Below are 21,815 nucleotides of genomic sequence, written 5' to 3' on the forward strand. Positions count from 1 at the left end.
CAGGCCTTGACAGCAATTCATGCAAAGAGTCATGAGGTCTGTGAACCGACAATGAACATAACACATAACATCTACCGGTATCTACATTTAAAGCTAACATTAGCCACCATGAGACTGTGTGACGCTGTAGCTGCAAAGTGTATTGAATCAGTTACTGTGTGTTTTATTACAGCTATGTGTGCATCCTCATGAAGCTTCTATTAATGTATACACCTACCTATGTGATTCCAATTAATTCACACACACATTTACACACCACACAAACCCAATCAACAAGGTATTTTTTTATTAACTACTAAACTGGGGATTATTTAAAATGTGATCTCGCAGCCATAACTCCTTATAGTGCAGTGTGGTTTAAAAGTTTATAACTAGGATGAAGGCGTTGCTTTCTTGGAGTAAAATCAGTCTTATGAAACTTGCTGCTTCTGAAAACAAACAGGTCGTGTGTACGTGCATTTGCCAGTGATTTTGTGGTTTTGTCGTTGTTAGATCTGGGTGTTCCTCTTTATCTTTCTAACAGGAAGGGTGATTATAATCCAAACAGAACATGTAAACATGCGGAAGTTGTAAACTGCACTGGTGAGCCATTACTATCAACCACAAACTCATTCCTCAGTGAGTCTGTGCTGCTAAATATTCTGAACTGTCATTCATTTAAATCATGGTTATTTAATATCAGACTATTTTACTTAAAGCTAATGTAATTCTTATGGCTATGAATGCTTTTGTTTCCACCAAGGAGCTTTTTGGTTTGGTTACTTTGCCTGTTTGTCAGCAGGATCATGTGAAAACCACTGACTTTTTTTTTAATTAAACTTGTTGGAAAGGTGCAGCTAGGGCCGAGGAAGACCCCATTAAACTTTGGAGAGGATCTAGATCAAAGGTGACTAAAATCTTTGTGGCTGTAGGAATTGCACAGTTTTTAGATGCCTTCCCATATGCAGGGAGGCTCTTTCATCAGTCAACTTGACTGACTTATACATTGGAAATATGGAGACAGGTCTTTTGGATTTGTCTCATATTGGTGTTAACGGCATGCTTTTTTCTACCGTTTGAGATTAAGAAAAAAAGTGAAAACCACAAGAAATGTTTGTAGGGCCAAACACCACCCAAACAACTCCCAGACTGGAAACTGGACAGGGGAGCACCTGTTGTAATTTGGTAGTGTCTGACAGTCCGGGTGATGATGATAGGGGTAATATGAGACAGGGAAACTTGTACTCCCTGCTCCCTCTTGCCCATGTAGACCACATGTCCAGCTGCTGATAATCTCTCAGGTTCATGGTGAGGAACAGCCAGATCTCTAGACCACCGAAAATAAATTCTTCAGGGAACATGTCAGCCTGTGCATCTGTTGGAACGTGCCGGTGGGCGTTTGTCCTTCAAGATCACATTCATGTGGCAACCTGGAGAAAGCTGTGGAAATCTAGCACAAAAACACACACACAGAGGTAATGTTCAACCAAAAAACACTGGATTGCCCCAGTTTGTTTAAAGGAACTTCCTTCTATGTCTTTATTATACTTGTATTTTTATTAAGAACATGCTGTCCAAACAGTGCAAGTCATGAGAAGATTAAATTAATCTCCAGTGGTCATGATAATGTTTCCGTTCTGCTGAGTCACTATTAAATTCAGTTTTAGCTGGGATCCTAAAATATTTTAAAAAGTATGATTATGAAATATATTAATTGAAAAGGGTTATCATTTACTAAATGTCTGAAAAAAAATTCTGTCTTGCATTTTTTAATTGCATAATATAATAAACAGGTCAACTGACCGCCTGCCCAGTTCTAACTTGATCTCTTTAACTAGTTGCACCCGAGGAGGAACGTTGACATTTAGGATCACATTCCCTAAAAATAGACAGCTTGTTAAGTGTCTTTGGGCTGCACAGTGTCTTAGGATGAACTCAGAAGCAGAAGTGTGCTACTGAAGTGAATGGCAAAGTCTGTGTGATGAGGATTTTTTTCTCCCTAACAACCCAAAGATAGATGTATTTTTCTGCCTACAGTATACCTCTTCTGGTATCTAGCCATGCAGGCAGTGTCTGAAATACCTGTCTGAGATGTCTGGCCTCACCCTGATACAATGAATGGAATTGTTTTGGCGCTCAATGCTGCAAAAATGACATTAAAAAAGGTTCTACAGTAATTTCAATTAAAGGGAAAAAATCTAAGTAACTGCTGACAACATGTTTTTTTAGCTGCAAATTCAGGGTATCTTATTTGTGAGAACATCATCTCCACCTGTCAAGAAGCCCTTTTGCAGTAGATACTACTATGACACCTTTTAGCCAAGCTAACAGCAGGCGTTGGTTGGTGTACCACTTTGGTCCGGACTGAAACATCTCAATAACTATTGCCCCATGAGAATGGATCCTACAGACCTTGGTAATCCCCTGACTTTTCCTTTAAGGCCATCAACTGATGACATATTTCATGTCTAGTGCTAATTAGCAAATGTTAGCATGCTAACACGCTAAACGACGACGGTTAACAAGGTGGCATTATTAGCCTATCTACAAGAATATTTCTCATAGTGAGCATGTTAGCATGCAGATGTAAGCATGTAGTTCAAAGCAGTGTTGTGTCTCAGCACAGCCTCACAGAGCCAACAGCATCATGGGATCTATTTAGCAAAAATAGTCTCCGAAGTTGGTTTGTAAGTCTCTACAGAGTCATATGAAGGGCCGTAAAGGCCTAAATTTCTTCTTCCCTCACATACACAAAAATACCTCTCACATTCACAAAATGTGAATGGGGGGTGTTGGGCAGCTATGTTTCAGAGGGGGGCAATACTAGCATGTGCCACCTCTTTCAGCACACCCTGTATCACAAGTCCAATTTAGGGATTTGCCTGTTTTGAGATCAACCAAAGCCACAATGGGATGAGAATCCACTCTACTTGTGCTCTAAATCCCTTTTATAAGTAGTATCAAGTGTCAATTTCAAAACTTTTTACAACACATTCAAACTTCACCTTTTAACCCCAAAGCAACAGTAACAATTCTGTCACCTGTTGCAGTTACAGTGCAGCCATATTAAAGCCCACATAGCATGTGCAGAGCTACTTGTGGAGCTATCACGGTGTTATATAATACAAGTTCCCTCACACACACATACCCTTTGTCTACCCCCTGCGCCTGTAAGGGAGTCCTGGGTGCACATAGACAACTTAAAATAGAGTTGGACACATATGCGTTCCCCGGTTACGTGATGGCGTGTTCTGTGTGGGCATAGCGGGTTCTGGTTACACGTGAGAGAGGCAGGAGCTTAATATTGCACAGACCCAGCACAGGGCTTCACACTTCCCTACTACAGTGGGTCAGTGGTTGACCAGCCTTTACCAGTCCTCAGGGAGCGTTTCACTGGAAGAACGTCACCATGCCGAAAGTCTTAGTGCCAGGTGAGTATGGGTGAAAGACTTGAACGGCACTCGTCTATAGAAAGAGCAATTGGATAGCAGAAGGTTAATTTACACCGAAACATAAAGATAAACTGAGGAAGAGTGTACCCTTTTGGTTTTTGTAATGTTTTTCAACTGAATTTTATGGCCCATACTGCAAAAAAAGGACTTTTCTGTCAAAATGCCACCCTTGCGTGATTGTTGAGAAAAGAGTGGACTCTAAAAACTTTAGCAAATATGCTTTGAATGCATGTCAAAGGGGTCACACTCCTTACTGTGTGTAATATCGACAGCTGTTAAGGTAATAAATTCCCATCTGTTTGCCAGTGTTTCATTGTCACTCTAATGGTACTGACAGCTTTAATGACAGGTTCATTGGGGTTAAGAATCATGTAATTCCAATATGAAGTCCATACTGACAAATGTATAGTTACAAGGTGTCATCGTCTTCATAGAATTGAACATCTTTTTAATTCAGACAGGCATTTTACCTTTGTGATTTGTGTGATATCAACATCTGAATACATTTCCTGAGCTTAATTTTTCAAGTTCATATCATAAAACTAAACAAAAGGGTTGTGTATGAGTGCACAATGTAGCATGTGATTCATTATCAGCTGTGAAAATGTCGGATGGATGTTTGATGGAGGTGAACTGCCAGAAGAATCTCCTCGGTCACAGGAGATCATGTTCAATATGTACCTCACTTTATAGGTTTTTTCATGCTCCTACTTGTAGTTTGACTAGTACTATTATAAATGCTGTTGTAATGGTTGCTAATTATAGCCTTACCTCCACCAGGGCCTGCGCAACTGGCAAGTATGGTGACATGTTAAGAGTTTTTCAAAGGGTGAAAAATAGAAATGCAACAGTCGGACCATCTGCAGTCCGAAGAGCTTGATTTCACTTCTACTGGGATTAAGTTGTTGTAATGTGTAGCAGGGTGGACAATATGTCTGAGACTGTTTCAACTTGTTGCCATACTCTCATGTAACTGCAGAGATTTCACACCCACGTTCATGCAATTCAGGCATGCAGGTTTTACAATCTGCCCAAGCAGGTGTGGAGAGTCGACAGCAAATGTGCAAATGATTGAGCTGATCAAATTAAGATGAGTCTGATGTTAAAGATCCATCTGGTGGTGAGGTTGCAGATTGCAACTAACTGAATATCCCTCCGCTCACAACTCCCTTTTTACAAGCGTGTCGGAGAACTGCCTTGGTCTTCAGGTAACATAAAAATACAAAACACCCTCTGTAGAGCAAGGTTGTAATATGAAATATCGCAATACTATGCTGTATCGACCCCCCCCCCCCCCCCCCCCCCCCCCCCCCCACCACCTCTAACGAATATTATATTAAATTTCTGCCAACAGATGGCCCTAAATCATACACACTGAACCTTTAAAGGGCCAGTTTACCCAAATCACAAAAAAAAGATTGCTGAAACATAACCTGGACACTGAGGCAGTTTTTTTCCCTCCTTTTTCTGCTTTAAATCATAACCACACCTGTTTTGTTTCCCTTTAACCTGGACATTCCTACCCTGCCTGGGACTTTTTTCTTACTCCACAGAGGGAGGAAGTGAGTATAAAGTGGAGAAACTTCCTGGGGATTTTTTTTTTTAATTTGAGGCATTTCAAATGCATGGTTTACTGTGTGGATGTGAGACCGTCACATCACCAGATATTGTTTTTCCAAAGCGCATTTGAATGCAAACTTGGACTATAGATCTTGGAAAATGGACTTCTATTCCTTTTGAAATGGAAAGTACTGGAATAGAGTGTAGACGGACACCATTTATTAATCTACTGTTCACATTCATTATCAGTTTGCTGGTTTGTTATCATGTATTTGTGTGAGAAGCTTTCTAGCAGAGCACCATCAACCAAGACTGAAATTAATGTGAACATTTAAATTAATAAATGACTTTTCCCAGGTTGCCCAATGACTCTCACACTGTGGGAATTCTACGGAGGCCCAGAGAGGCAAATGAAAAAAGAAAATTCTGGTGATCTAAACTGTTTTCTCTATTCTCTTCATGACTTAAAAAAATACAATAATAAATAGATTTAGCCAGAATAAACTTTCTAGATTCTGTGAAACATCGTTGTCATTCATTTGTTATTGTCATTAATCTACATACAATCATGGAAAAAATTATTAAACCACCCTTTTTCTTCAATTTATTGTTCATTTTAATGCCTGGTACAATTAAAGGTACAGTTGTTTGGACAAATATAATGATAGCAACCAAAATAGCGCATAAGAGTTTAATTTAAAAGCTGGTATCTAGTCATTTTCCATGGTTTTCTTGATAATAACCCAAAACAGGTAAAAAGGCTGGTCACCAGAATGTTTTTTTTCTCACTTGCCTCTCAAGGCTTCTGTAGCATGCTTATCAGTTAGCAAGGCAGCACACAAACAAGACTTTTCTGACCTTCAGACTTGCTTGAACCATCAAAAGAATACCAGGGAAACTGCAGGAAATTCATCTTCACGTGCACAGAGATGTATAGAAATGTTAGCTGTGCGTTAATGGAATCACATCACCTGACTGTCCTGAGTACACAGAATTATCTCTGCATGTGTCATAAGGATGCAATTACCAGTTCAGTACAGATATGTGTCCTCTCCATTATTCATCCTCACCTTAATCCCACTTATCCATTTACCATAAAGTGTATGCAATAGTTTCATTCCATTGCTCATATTCTCAACATCTACTGTTGCATGCATTTCTAATCTGTACAGTTAAGTTAATAAGTACAGGTACCTTCTAGGGCTTTTCAACCAGAGCCGGTTTCCTGCAGGTGCCCAATTGCGAACGGTTCTTTGGTTTTCCATCGCCAAAGAATCGGCTCCCAGCATGGAAAACTGGTTTCACAGCAGCACCAACTCTCTGCTGTTCGTGAACCACAAACAGCTTACGTAGGAGGCTGGGGCGGGGCTATCTGACCAACAAGACCAACTCATTGCTGTTAGAGAGACCAACTAAAACGTGTATCATTCATTCATTTGATTTGTTTAACTGCAATGTAATTGATACAGGCGAGCTAGCGTGCTAACATTAGCTGGCGATTGATAGCGGGCGATCGATAGCATGCTAACATTAGCTGGCGATTGATAGCGGGCGATCGATAGCATGCTAACGTTAGCGGCCGATCGATAGCATGCTGACGTTAGCCGGCGATCCCTATCGTTCATAAGCGGGCTAGCCTTAGCTTACAACAAAGTCCAACAGTAACATCTTACGTTCAGTGTTAATAACAATGTATTCGGCATCCATAGTTATCAAGATGAGCTGCACAGATGTGTTGTAGAGACATGTAGTCTGCCGTTGTTATTATATGTGCCGAGAGGGTGGAGATACAGACCATAGACTGTATTTAAATAATGGACGTAGTCACCGTGACGTCACCCATTGGTTTGTGGACTGCCCGTTGGAAGCATCGAGTTCAGCGTTACACTCGTCGCCATCTTGTGTCGCCATCTTGTTTCCAATACTGGGAGCAGAACATATTTGGACTGTGGAGGAGCGAGAAGGATCTGACGACACTGACTATACGCCTCTCTACACCCCAACCTGACTGAACAAAGCCACTGCTAATTCATGTTAGCATTAACTGGAGCATTAACTGGGATGTTAGTTTTGGCAAAAAAACAAAAACAAAATGTATGTTACTGACCTCAGAAAAAGGCGGCTCCTTGGAGTGTCTGTTATAAGTTATGAGACCAAACCGGTAAACGTCCTTTTTTTTATCTATATAACGTTATATATAACTTTATTGACACATTGCCATGGATACGCATTGCTCTGCTTCTCTCCTGATGAAGGCTCACCTTGTTAGCAACCTGTCAATCAAAGGTAGCCACGCCCCAAATCATACGATTCTTTATCTTCTATTTTCTACTAAATGGTGCCATTATTAGAACTATTAACATCAAATTGTCTTGAAGAAGATTTTTTACTAGCGATTGAGACCATAGTGTTGTCCTGAAAAAAAATTCTGAGGTAATAAATCAAGGGAGAAGTTTTCTAATTTTCCACTGAAATGAATGGACAGATTTTTTTTGCAGCCAAACTTAGCACCCCCTATTGGAATTTTCGTTAGAATGCAGCTTAAGGCGCTTCCTGGTTTGCATCCATGCTCAGACACGGAGATTGCCGCCTGATACAAACGTTAGCTGTGAAGAAATGACGTGGCTCTAGAGCCTGTGGAAAAGCAAACAGATTCCGAGCTGGTTCGCAAGTTGAACCAACTGCGAACCAGCACGAGCACCGGCTCCGAAATGGCCCTGAAACTGCTTTGGTTGAAAAAGGGGTGCTTCTTAAATGTTATGCATATGCAGTTATATAGTGTTATGCATACACTGTGAAACAAACTAAATGATTGTATTCCATGTAACACCTTTCTAACCATTGCTTTTCTAACACTCTCTTTTTTGGGTTTTATTCCGGGTGATGCTGGTCATAATCAGGTCAACAGAGTAAGTATGGAGGGTGAGACGTAGAACCCTAAATCACTTTAGTCCTATGTTGCACATAGTAGATCGTAGTATCTACAGTAGAAAGCCTTGGCTCTTGGCTAGTAAGTGCATGTAGCAAGTGTAGTTTGATCTAGAGAATAGTTATCCTGCTGTGCATTTACATTATGTTTCTTATGAATGCTTGTTGAAGAACTGTTGGTTCATAACTCCAGTAATTTTGGAACCCCCTTTTCCTGTCATTTCTCCAACATATTAATACATTCTGATCAAAATCATTGCATCTACATCCATAGCCACTAATCTCATGACTGAAGGCGTTACTATCATAATAACATGCTACAATGTGAGAGATGATAAGAAAACTGGGTCTGGAGTCAAAATTATACATTTAAAAATGTTTTATTATTCTGTATCTAGTGGTGGAAAAAGTATTCAGATCCCCAACTTTAGTAAAAGTACTAATACCACACTGTGTTATGACTCCACTACAAGTAAAAGTCCTGCATTCAAAACTTACTGAAGTAAAATTACTCAAGTATCAGCATCAAAATGTACTTAAAGTATCAAAAGTAAAAGTAGTTGTTATGCAGAATGGAACCACTCAGATTGTTATATATATATTCTGAATATATTGTTAGATTATTTGTATTGATGCATTTCTGCATCATTAAGTAGTGTTTCATTTTTGTAAAGACCGGGTCTTTAACTTAAAATACTGTTATGAGTTTAATTTAAAAAAAAAAAAAAAAAAAGTCTAATAACTCTAAATTGAAAAAAAAAAAAAACTAAAGCTGGAAGCTAAATGTAGTGGAGTAAAAGGTACGATATTTACCTCAAAATGTAGGGAAGTAGAAGTATAAAGTTACATAAAATAGAAATACTCAAGTACAAGTACGTCAAAATTGTACTTAAGTACAGTATATGAGTAAATGTAGGCTACTTAGTTACCTTCCACCACTGCCTGTATCTTTATATGTGCATGGGACCAAACTGGAGGTCAGATCTGCAAACTTGCGATTAGTCGATCTTTGGCCATGTATAGTCTACAACGCATGTGCTAGAGTCTGTACATGTCAGGTTAGGTAATGTATGTGCCTTTTTATGTCATAGATATAGGATGTTGTGTGCACCATTCATTCATCATGAGTCTGCATCATTCTGCAGTCATATTTTTATTCATACTTTTTTAATTTAGTGCTGCATGGCGTGATAGAAGCAGAATGTATTATTGTTATGGTAACAACCCTTTGCTGTGCCGGACAGAGACCGATGATAAGATGCGGGCCTTCGCGGAACAGGTCTTCGCATCTGAGACCAAAAGCGAGGACGTCCGCGATGAGATCTCCATGTTTGATGTGGCTGAGGACTGTCCCATCATGCACCAGGAGATGGCCCATCATCTGCACACTGACGACGATGCTGAGAAACGGTGAGACGGGACACTATGTCTTGTCAGCAGGGGTGGAATGTAACTAAGTACATTTACTAAGTACTGTACTTAATTACAAGTTTTAGGGACTTGTACTTTGAGTATTTCTATTTTATGTAACTTTATACTTCTACTTCACTACATCTTGAGGCAAATATTGTTCTTTTTACTCCACTACATTTAGCTGACAGCGTAGGTTACTTTTCAGGTCAACATTTAACAAGAAAAACATGATTGATTTGAAATTATTATAACTTTTTTTTTTTTTTTTTTTTTTAAACGGTCAAGGTATATTTATCATGACTCAGAAAGCACTGAACCCAAAAGCATGAATCAAAGTGTCCAAAACAAAGTTTATTTATAGCAGCAGACTTGGGCAGCCACAAAAAATACTCTAGCAGAACAAACAGAGCAAAAAAAAATAATGTCAAGACAAGAGCAGGGCATGTGACATGATGATCTGACAGAGGATGAATGAGAATGGGTAGTATATGAATGGGAGACTGAATGGGAGGCTGATGAGGATAATGAGGGCCAGGTGTGGAAGTGGGCGGGGAAGCACAAGTGGGGGGAATGAGGGGATTGTATGGAGTAAGACCGCTGTCAAAAAGATGTGTCCATGTTATAAGCATTCGTATTTGTAATGATAAACATTTGTGTGTAAATAAAAAAGTTGTACCCAAAATTCTGCTGTCACACACACGAGTCTGATAAATTATTAGGGTTAGGATTGTTTTTATGTGAGTATGAATCTAAAAGCTGTGAGTGCAAAGTCTTGTGAATACAACTCTAATTTCTACGACTACGAGTCTTCACTGTGAACACGAATTCAAGTTTGTGGGTACGAGTCGAAAAACTGTTGAAATGACGTCACAGGCAGGTCACAGGCAGGTCACAGGCAGGTCACAGGGGAAAGCAATCGAACCCCGAAAAATGCGCCGAAGGATGGCTGATAACATGGACACCGTCGGGGAAGCATTTATCCCGGTCGTTAGCTTGTAAGCTAAAGCAGAATGTCTTAACGTCCATAAACTTCATATTATTTAAAACAGTACAATTTCATGAAATAAACAACTAAATAAAAATAAATAAATGTTGGATGTGTTATTTACTTTACCTGTGATGATGATGATGATGCTTCCCCGATGGTGTCCATGTTGTCAGCCATCCTTCGGCGCATTTTTTGGGGTTCGATTGCTTTCCCCTGTGACCTGCCTGTGACGTCATTTCAACAGTTTTTCGACTCGTACCCACAAACTTGAATTCGTGTTCACAGTGAAGACTCGTAGTCGTAGAAATTAGAGTTGTATTCACAAGACTTTGCACTCACAGCTTTTAGATTCATACTCACATAAAAACAATCCTAACCCTAATAATTTATCAGACTCATGTGTGTGACAGCAGAATTTTGGGTACAACTTTTTTATTTACACACAAATGTTTATCATTACAAATACGAATGCTTATAACATGGACACATCTTTTTGACAGCGGTCTTACTCCATAGGATTGCAGGGCAGAGAAGGGAGGCAAGAACTGCAATGACAGGAGAGTTAATGACAGGCAGATGAACAGGTGAGAAACAAAAACAGTCCCCAAGCAGGTGATCATGTGACAATATTAAGTAGTTAAAATCACCTTGCCTTGAAAAAATCAACCTGCTGTTTCCATAAATGCATCAAAAATAATAATACAATATTTTTTAGAATATGTATAACAATCTGAGTGAGGCCATTCTGCATAAGGATTACATAAGGATTTACTTTTGATACTTTAAGTATTTTGATTCTGATACTTTTGTACTTTTACTTCAGTATGTTTTCAATGCAGGACTTTTAATTATAGTGGAGTAATTTCACAGTGTGGCATTAGTACTTTTACTGAAGTAAAGGATCTGAATACTTCTACCACTGACTATGTGTTGTCAGCAACTAAAATCATGTCAACACATGGCAAAAAATTTATACATTTCTCTATAGTCTTCAAAACAAACATTTGAGAAATATTGACAATGGATGAAGCCAGCCTGAACCTCATCTGTCTTTCTCTACAGCAAGAGGCTCCACCGCTCCCGCACCATGGCCGTGCCTGCAGGCGCTGCCCAGAAAGGTGCTGCCCCTGTAGTGGCGGTGGAGGTGGACACACCCACCTACCTGGAAGTGCCGGACTTCCAGAGAGTGGCCATCATCGGAGACTACGCCTCCGGGGTACTGTTCCTTTTCCTTTGAAACTTCTCATATTAACCGGTGAACTTGAACTTTCAACCAAAAATATCTAGTTTTTAACACTGTTAACGTGTCTATATGATCGTCATGAAGCAGTCAATGCCATGGCTGAGCTTTTCTGCCTTGGGAAAAGTAAAACAAACATCACATATCTGTCTTTTCAATGTAAGGCTACAACCAGCAGCCAGTTAGCTTAGCATAAAGAGTGTAAATAGGCCTATTCCATTATATTAAAAAGTTCATGATAAAATATTTTTGGTTTACTACGAAGGCGTATTAGGGCCAAGTAGCTATGAAAAAAAAAAAAACGGACCCGGGGGAAGGGGGTAAAATTCTAGAAAAAAGTGGCAAATTTATGAGAAAAAAAGTCAGAATATTAGGCTACTTTTTTGTTTTTTACATCACCACAGAAGATGTTGCATTAGTGACTTAATCAAATTATACTTTGCAATTGGATTCAGCAATAAGGAAACACTCATGGTTTTAGCACAAAATCACTATATCATCATAATTATCAGGACTTTGAAGAGACATTGCTGTGAATTGGGTCTATTCAGAAGAAAACATTGTACTAATTTGGATGAGGTGATAGCTTTTCTGCATCAGGAACTTCAACGCAATGGACAGATGCAAGGATAGTGCTGGTTACATCGATGCCACTTTTTTTTCCTTTTTTCTCGTAGATTTGCCATCTCGTAGATTTTAATCTCTTAAAATTGCTACTTTTTTCCCTGTATATTTGCCACTTTAATGTCATAAACCTGTGACTTTTTTTCTCCTAGATTTGCCACATTAATCTAATAAATCTGCAACTTTTTTTCCCTAGATTTGCCACTTAAATCTCTCGAATCTGCAACTTTTTTCTTGTAGATTTGCCACTTTAATCTCATGAATTCATAAAGGATATGAGGATAGGAAAACTGGGAACAAATCATTCATCCATAAGGATTTCTTCATGTCGCGGGAACTGGATTTCCTGTTTATTACCGAGACCTGGCTGAGTGTTGGTGAGTCCAGTGTCTTTTCAGAACTTTTACCCGTTGACTGCTCCTTTTTTTAACTCTCCTCGAACGTCTGGCCGAGGAGGAGGAGTTGCGACTGTTTAAGATTGACTTTAAATGTAAACAGTTATCGCCGTCATCCACATTCACCAGCTTTGAACTCAGCTTGTTTGAGCTGGGGCATCCGTACACGGTGCTGTGTGCGGTGGTCTATCAGCCCCCCAAATATAACAGAGACTTTTTAACAGACTTTTCTGTATTCTTGGCTGATATCATGCCAAAATATGACCGGGTCCTTATTGCTGGAGATTTTAACATTCATGTGTGTTGCCCTGAAAACCCTTTGGCGAGTGACTTTTTAAACATCATTGACTCTTTTAATCTCATGCAGTGTGTACTGGGGCCTACACATGAACGTGGTCACACACTTGATCTGGTTTTATCTCATGGTTTGCCTGTTCTTAACCCGGAGGTCTGTGATGCTGTTTTCTCGGATCACATGCCTGTACTTTTTGAAGCTGCTGTTTGCCGTAACACAGTTAAACCTCCGCTGCTGCTCGCAGATGTCGAGTCATTCACTCTTTCACTGCTGCTCACTTCTCTGCAGTCTTCAGTCAGAGCTGCATGATTCCTGAGTCTGTGTGTGAGGACACAGAGGCTCTCAACTCATGGTTTCTGGACACCTGTCAAACAGCTATAGACACTGCGGCTCCTTTGAAGACCAGGCAACAGAGAACTAAATCAGAGCCTTGGCTGAGTGAAACTACCCCCATGGCCAGACAGGAGTTGAAGAGCGGAACGAAAATGGAAAAAGTCAAACTACAAGTGTCTTAAAATATTTCTCTGATATTGTTATGGTAAAGAGTCATAAACCTCGTGTGTTGCTTAAAGTCATTAACTCTGCTCTGAATGCACCACATACTGGATTTGAAGCCTCTCCTGCTCTGTGGGAAAACTTTCTTCACTACTTCACTAATAAGGTCACCTCTACCAGAGCACCTATTCCACCTCCTGCTTCTGATCCTTCAGTGTTTGTACCCTGCTCTGCTGTTTTTGACACCTTTGAGAGTGAGTGACTCTGACCTTTGTGCAGGAGATTGTGTGTCAAAAAAAAACCTGGGCTGGATCCTACTGTCTTGGCAAATTTCAGACCAATCTCTAAACTGGCTTTCATCTCTAAAATCCTAGAGAAGATAGCTTATTCGCAGCTCATGGACTTTTTAAATGCAAAAAATATTCTTGAGATCTTCCAATCCGGTTTTAAAACATTGCACAGCACAGAATCGGCACTTTTAAGAGTTTTTAATGACATCATTTTATCTACTGACTCTGGTCATTGTGTTGTCTTGGTATTTTTAGATTTGTCTGCAGCATTTGATACATTGGACCATGAAACCCTGTTGGCTCGTTTGGAGCAGTGGGTGGGCATCAGTGGCACAGCACTGGAAAGGTTCAGGTCCTACCTGTCACATCGGACTTTCTGTGTTAGCCTCGGTGACTCTGTGTACTCCACTGCTCCTCTCTCATGTGGGGTCCCGCAGGGCTCTGTGCTTGGCCCTCTTCTATTCTCCCTCTATCTACTCCCACTTGGGTCCATTCTCAGGAAACATGGTATTTAGTTTCACTGTTATGTGGATGACAGCCAGATCTATGTCCCCCTCAAAAAAGCTTACTCCTACTCTATTGACCCACTCCTAAGGTGCTTACATGACATTAAAGCCTGGATGTTCTCAAATTTCTTGAGTTTTAATGAAAAAAAAAAAGACCGAAGTCATGGTCTTTGGTGGCACTTTTTTCCTAGATTTGCCAGATTCATCTCATAAATCTGCAATTTTCCCCCTAGATTTGCCATTTTAATTTAATTTAATAAATCTGCAACTTTTTTCTCGTATATTACCCCATTCCGTCCGGGTCCGTATTTTTATTTTTTTCCATACTTGGCCCTTAATACTCCGTTGTAGTTTACTGAGTTCCAGTATGTTTTTTTTTTACAGTGCAGTAGCAGTAGTAGCCTAGTTGAGGTTTCACTTTTACTGCATGTCACAACAGATTCCTAAACTTGACCTGGGTCAAGTTGACCTGGATGCATATTTTGAGTTTCACCGACTATATGTGTCTGTGGGTCAGGGGCCTCACAGCCGCCCTCCCACTGACAGAGTCCCATGAATGGAACTCATCTGAGAGCTGGCCAGGGTTTAGGTTTCATAACGTTTGACATTCACAGGGAGAAAAACACTTTGGAGGAGCTTATTGTTATCCCTGTTTTAGCCTTTAGGGTTTTGTTGTTTTCCTGAAAATATTTATGTATTTCAAAGATATTGATTACACATTAGAGAAATATAGATAGCATGTCAAATAGGTTGTTGCATGTAGTGATATGAACAATGAATGAAAAATATATATATAATATAATTAATATATATATATATATATATATAAAAACCTGAGAATATATATTCCCAGCTTTATATATAAGTTCCTGTAAGGCATGCCATATATATATATATATATATATATATATATATATATATATATATATATATTAATTATATTATATATATATTTTTCATATAACAGATATATAATAATAATAATAAGGTTTGTCTTGTTTTGTCACATGTAATTATAAGCTTACATATTTTGTGTGTGTAATTTAACTGTAGAATCTGAACCATCCATTAAATATTCCATTCAGGTGACCATGGATGACTTCGAGTTGTCCTGTAAGGGTCTGTACCGCGCCCTGACCATCAGGGAGAAGTACATGAGGCTGGCCTACCAGCGCTTCCCACAGACAGCCTCCAAGTACCTGCGTGACATCGAGGGAGAGGGCTTCAAAGCTGAAGATCAGGTGCAGCCAGGTGAGGAGAAACGGAGCTGAGGCCCAATGAGATAGTGGCTCTGGGGTTAAAGGGGGAACACTACAAATAATCAGGATAAAAATGTACAGATATTACTTATATACTAATTAAGAAAATAACTTTTTGTACCAAAGGTTGTCTGTAATTTTATGTTTAAATATCCAAATGAGATATTATATGTGCTTATTTGCAGAATTTTCAGAAATCTGAATGTTGCATGTTGCACTCTTGTTTCATTTTGTTGACATCTTAGAGTTAAAGGTTTACACAGAGTGAATACTTCTTTATCACTCAATGAATCAGAAAATACTGTCAACAGCTATATAAAAAAATCCCCATGTTTAATAAAATATTCTATAAATCAGGCTATGAATGATATATTGTTTATCATTCATAGCCATATTTAAAAACTTTCGAAAAAATTAAACTGGAAGGTTTTGTGTATTAGTGTTTATTGTTTATTGTTTATTGTATCCTTTGGATCCCCATTAGTCTTCATAGAGATGAAGACTATTCTTCCTGGGGTCCACATTAAATCAAACAATTATTACACAATTACATCATTACAGCATTTACACAGATAATAACATGAAGTCATTCATCCTAACATGATTATAATGTATATTAACATGATTATAATATAAATTAAGTAGTACAAGGTATGATTATAAAAAGAGTTACATGATTATAGAAGAGTATACGAGGTAAGCATAAATTTTACCATGACGTTCAATGCAGATGTATTAACATATTTGAGTTCAACTTAACATGATTTCATATTTCATATTTTCATAGAAGACTATTGCAGCATAAGATTATGATTAAACACTGCTTCTCTCAGTTTCAGTTTAAAACTCGACGCACCACTGGTAATGAACAAGTGTGGTGGGAGACTGTTCCAGTGAGCTACAGCTCTATACATAACTGACCTTTTTAGTGCATTGGTTCTAGGTAAAGGCAAGGTGAAGGTGTTTCCTGAGGCCTGTCTAGTACTATGACTATGTTTCACATTTGTTGACTGAAGTTGTAAGAATAAAGAAAGAGGTTTATGTGAGGTATAAGTCTTTCTCAAGAACATTATAAGACTATAAGCCAGTCTCTCCTCCACCAGCATCCATGTGAGTCTCTTGTGCACACTTTCTCTAAAAGAGCACTGCAGAGCGAGGCGTGCTGCCCTGTTTTGAGTGAGCTGCAGTTTAGAAAGGTCTTTCTTTGAGGCGCTGGACCAAACTGTTGGACAGTAATCCAGATGAGACAGAACTAAGGAATTAATTAATAGTTTAACAGTTGATTCATTCAGCAGGTAGGTAATTCTTCTGATGTTAGAGATATTGTAACTCATTTTGGACACTATATTGTTGATATGATTTGACCAAGATAGAGTTTCATCCACTGTTACTCCCAACAGTTTGGCTTCTTTGACCTGTTCTATAGCACTGCCTTGGATAGAAAGACACAGTTTGGGTTCAGATCTCATTACATGCTTAGAGCCAATAACCATACATTTAGTTTTCAAGACATTCAGCTTTAGTTTATTCTCTAAAACCCACTCAGAAGCTAGCATTAATTCATGTTGCAGTAACTTTTCTACAGATGTAATGTTCTCTGCAGAGACATGCAATGTTGTGTCATCAGTGTAAATAACAGCACGTGCACACTTTAATGCATACGGCATGTCATTGACAAATATTGAGTATAGTAGCGGTCCAAGGCTGCTCCCCTGTGGAACCCCACTATTCAGCGTTGCAGTACTTGAGAGTGTGCCATTAAACATGACACATTGTTGTCGGTTCGACAGATAACTTTTTAATAATTTGAGTGCTGAATCATTTAATTTATAAGCTGACAGCTTTCCGAGTAACAACTCATGATCTATAATGTCGAAAGCTGCACTGAAATCTAACAGCACTGCACCTACAATTAATTTCTTATCAATATTTTTTAACCAATCATCCGTAAGCGATGTTAAGGCTGAGCAGGTCGAATAGCCTGTTTTATAAGCATGTTGGTGCTCAGAACTAATGCAATTTTTGTCAAAATACTTCTGAATTTGAATAAACATGATTTTCTCCATTATTTTGCCTAAAACAGGCAAAATACTAATTGGTCTGCTGTTAGGTCCTGATAGAGGCTCTCTATTCTTTTTCGACAATGGAGTAATCTTTGCAATTTTCTACTGCTGAGGAAAGACACATACATCGAAACACAACTTAAAAATATGAAAGATCGGCCTTACCACTATTCTAGCCGATAACTGCAATAGTCTGGCATTTAGATTATCAATGCCACAGGGATTATCACATTTAATTGATAACAGAAATTTCTCTAGCTCTTCTTCCTTGATCATGCTGAAACTCAAGCTGCATTCCTAGCCCAACATAATCTCTTTTTTAATAATGGAATCTGATAGCGTGCCACGCCTAGGCAGCATTTGTGATCTGATTGCGTCAACTTTTTTAATGAAATAATCGTTGAAATAATTTGCAATGTCCATTGGTTTTGTTATAAATACACCATCACATTCAATAAATGTAGATTTATTTTTTACTTTACCCACAACTTCATTAAGTATTCTCCACATTTTTTTGTTATCATCCCTACATTCTGCAAATTTAGCTCTATAGTATTGTTTTTTCTTTTGTTTGTTCATTTTAGTGATTTTGTTCCTCAGTGCAAGGTAAGCGTGCCATTCCTCTGGGTTTCCATTTTCAATAGCAGACTTCTTTAGTAGGTTTCTTTCTTTAATATAGGTTTTTAATTCTTTGTCAATCCAGGGTGCTTTAACTGATCTCACTGATAGCTTTCTAATGGGAGCATGTTTATCACAAACCCCTGAGAATAATTTCATAAAATTGACTAATGCAGCAATTGTTTACTGGGTGTAAACAATCCAGAACAGTGTGCCAGTTTACATTTTTTAGATCATCTGTAAAGTCTTTTTCTGAAAAAGTTTTATAAATTCTTCTTAGTATTACTTTTGGTCCAGTTTTTGGTACCTTTGTTTTTATCGTTAGTGCAATTATGTTGTGGTCACTGAATCCTACAGGTACAGACACTGCTTTCGAACATTTCTCTGGGTTATTTGTAAAGAGGTGATCTATGCAAGTTGATGACAGTGAGCCTTGCCTATTAATATTAATTCTAGTTGGCATATTTATGATCTGAGAAAGGTTACATACAGCAGCTGCATCACTCAGCCTTTTCCTCAAAGCACAATTACAATTAAACCAGTTGATATTCATATCTCCAACAAAAAAGACCTCAAAGTTTTTGTCAGTCACATTCTGTAGCATACTACATATATTGTCTAAATATTCCACATTTGAACAAGGTGGCCTATAACAACAACATATTAATATTGGTTTACAATAAGGAATGTGAATTTGAAGCCATAAGGCCTCCACACCATTCCTACTCAAATCATTTCTGATCTTCGCTGGAATGTGCTCTTTCAGAAAGAAAGCAGTGCCACCACCAAATCTATCCCTATCCAGTCTAAACAAGTTGTACCCCTGTATAGAAACTACTGAATCTGCTATTGTGCTATCTAAATGGGTTTCAGATATGGCCATTATGTGGATGTCATTGTCATGCAATATTGAGCTTAACTCATTAACCTTATTTTTCAGACTGCAGATGTTTAAGTGAGCAAATTTTAAACCTTTTTTTGGTATTTTAATAGACATGTATGTCCAAACTACTCAAACAAAACAAAACAAAACAAAACAAAACAAAACAAAACAAAACAAAACAAAACAAAGCAAAACAAAACACAATCCCTGAAATAAAATGTACACTGCTATTTATCACTTAGTCCTGTAGACTTCATTTCGGTGTGGAAGTCACAGGGGAGGGACCAGCACCAGTGTTGCTGAAGTGGAGATTTCTGGTTCAGAGTATGAGAAAATATTTTTTTGAAAAAAACTTATTTTGAAAAAAACATCCTTCCATACTTTTTACATGTGAATACGATAAAAAAAATAAAATAATAATAATAATAATAAAACATTTTTTAAAAAAAGAATAAAATCATAAAAATAAAATAGATATCAACATTTAACTTCCCCATCTGATTGCTTACATTATGATATATTTTTCAAAATCATTTATTTGTTTCAAGTTTACTAAAAATGTTTCTTCAAATATGCAAAAGAGGCATTATCTAATGCATATTTTTTTGTAAATTGAGAAATCTACAGATGTAAATAGTGTAGTATATACACTATACAGTATACACCTAAATGTGTATTTTGGATGTTTTCATTCCACTAGTTTGAAAGAAAACATTATGGAGGCAAAATAGGTCAAAGTTTCAAAATTGACCAGTGGATGTAAAAATTTACGTCTTTGCCTGGAGCGTGTTCTCTTAAATAGTTGGGATTATCCAACATGTTTTCTGATAATTTCATATGTTATATCCACCCATCAGTCTTCACAGCTCCTCCAAAGAACGGAGAAGACCCCTTCGATACCAAGAACCTGCCAAAGAATCTGGGCTACGTTGCCCGTATGAAGGACGGTCTCATCTACGTGTACAACGACGCTGCAGCTGCTGACAAACATCAGCCCAAAGACCTGCCCTGCCCCGACTACAACACCTTCATCGACGACATGAACTTCCTCATCGCTCTCATTGCACAGGGCCCAACGTGAGTCCTATGAAAAGAGATTTCTGTTAACTTTGCATGATTTTGTCCATTTCCAATTTTCTGCATAATCCAGAATCTAGAATTGTTTACCCTCTGAACCCCAACAAGGCATTTCAGGGCATTTTTTGCTCATTTTACTCACTGTGGCCTTGTATTTCACTGCACTATATAAGTCGCAATCTTTATTGAGTGTCAATTTTTAAAAAGTGACATTAGAGGAAAGAAATGTCTTCTTGGTGAAACTGCTGTAAATTTTATATATATATATATATATATATATATATATAATGCATTTATATGTACTTATATGTAATATGCACTTCAAGAATTAAGTCGATTTAAGTCCTGCACCAGCACAGTCATGGCTAGAAGTGGAAACCTCTCATAAGTGTCTTTTGTGCGGAATTACACAGTAATAATGACATAAATGTCATTAAAAAAAAGAAAAACACAAGTTCATATTTCTCTGGTAAATTATTTTTTAAAAATTGTAATAATATGGAATTTACATATGCAACACTGACAAGTATCATGAATATTTAAAAAAAAGAAGGATTGGGTCTCTTTATGCTATATTTGCCTTTTTACAGCCTCCGTTGCAACCTCTCCTGTCCTCTCCCCTTTGCTCTGTGTGAACAGACTGTAGTTCTATTAGAATTTCAGGGAATATTTGACACGTGACTATTCATCTCAGCAAAATCAGCCATGTTTTCCTAGTTGCACTAAAGAGTGCAATTTATTGTTTTTAACAGAAGCTTTAAATAAACATTTTCTTTTTGACAAACATTTATGAAATGTATCTGACAAATGTATGCTATTTGACAGCTGCATGTTTATCACCTCACCGTGCAGCTCATGTGTTAATCTATTTGTCCTGCAGTAAGACTTACACTCACCGCCGTCTGAAGTTCCTCATGTCCAAGTTCAATGTGCATGAGATGCTGAATGAGATGGAGGAGATGAAGGAGCTGAAGCTGAACCCCCACAGGGACTTCTACAACTGCAGGAAGGTAGCCATGAAAAGCACAGAGCACAAACACTGCTTTTAATTTGGCTTTAAAACACGAAAGGCACAAAAATAACTGAAGATCATACACTTCTAGTCATCTTAATGAACCTACATACTCTAGACAAATCTTAAAACTGATTTTCAATGGAGAGCTTGGTATTGTATGTCACACAAAACATACATTAAAATCATGCAGGGGGAAAAAATTAAAAACAGCAATTCGACAACCAAAACATTTGAGAGGGAAAATCTGAATATCAACATTTTCAGTGTACTTAATCATTTTACTAGTTTTTTTTCCATTTCAAATATGCATATGTACATAAATGCTTAAAAAAAATATTATTTTTTAAAAATTCAACCCTTGTGCCTCACTTTCAAAAAGTTGCAAGTAGAGTTACATTTTTTAATCAGCATCAGTCCTGACCATAACCATCAAATATTCATTGTTTGTTTATGAAACACCACTGTTGTTATGAATATTTATGGGAGAAAATTGTATTGTATTCCCAATCTTGGATAGTCCAGTGATTAGCCACATTTTTTTTGCTACATTTTATTGTCAATTTAAAAAAAAAATGACCTTAGAGGACAGAAATGTCTCCTTTGTGAAACTGCTGTAAATTATTACCATTATTTTATATACATACATATATTATTTTCCATTTTCACTATGATTTTTCTTCAACCAACTTCAGTCTTACTTCAGCTTTATGGCAGAGGATTAGGGCTGGGTAGGAG

At 38.0% G+C, this 21,815-nt stretch overlaps 1 protein-coding gene across 1 annotated transcript in view; it reads left to right on the forward strand.

Annotated features, from left to right (window-relative positions):
* Nucleotides 1-2,176: 2,176 nt before the first annotated feature.
* ampd1 (adenosine monophosphate deaminase 1 (isoform M)) overlaps nucleotides 2,177-21,815 on the forward strand; it is a 29,362-nt gene continuing 9,723 nt past the window's right edge. The window contains exons 1-6 of the mRNA XM_059332244.1: nucleotides 2,177-2,395; nucleotides 9,164-9,329; nucleotides 11,383-11,536; nucleotides 15,251-15,416; nucleotides 19,846-20,065; nucleotides 20,946-21,075. Coding sequence (XP_059188227.1) covers nucleotides 2,371-2,395; nucleotides 9,164-9,329; nucleotides 11,383-11,536; nucleotides 15,251-15,416; nucleotides 19,846-20,065; nucleotides 20,946-21,075 — 861 coding nt within the window. The 5' untranslated portion in view covers nucleotides 2,177-2,370. The remainder of the gene's footprint in view (nucleotides 2,396-9,163; nucleotides 9,330-11,382; nucleotides 11,537-15,250; nucleotides 15,417-19,845; nucleotides 20,066-20,945; nucleotides 21,076-21,815) is intronic.

This window comes from Centropristis striata, chromosome 5, assembly GCF_030273125.1.
Source record: "Centropristis striata isolate RG_2023a ecotype Rhode Island chromosome 5, C.striata_1.0, whole genome shotgun sequence".
Lineage (NCBI taxonomy): Eukaryota > Metazoa > Chordata > Actinopteri > Perciformes > Serranidae > Centropristis > Centropristis striata.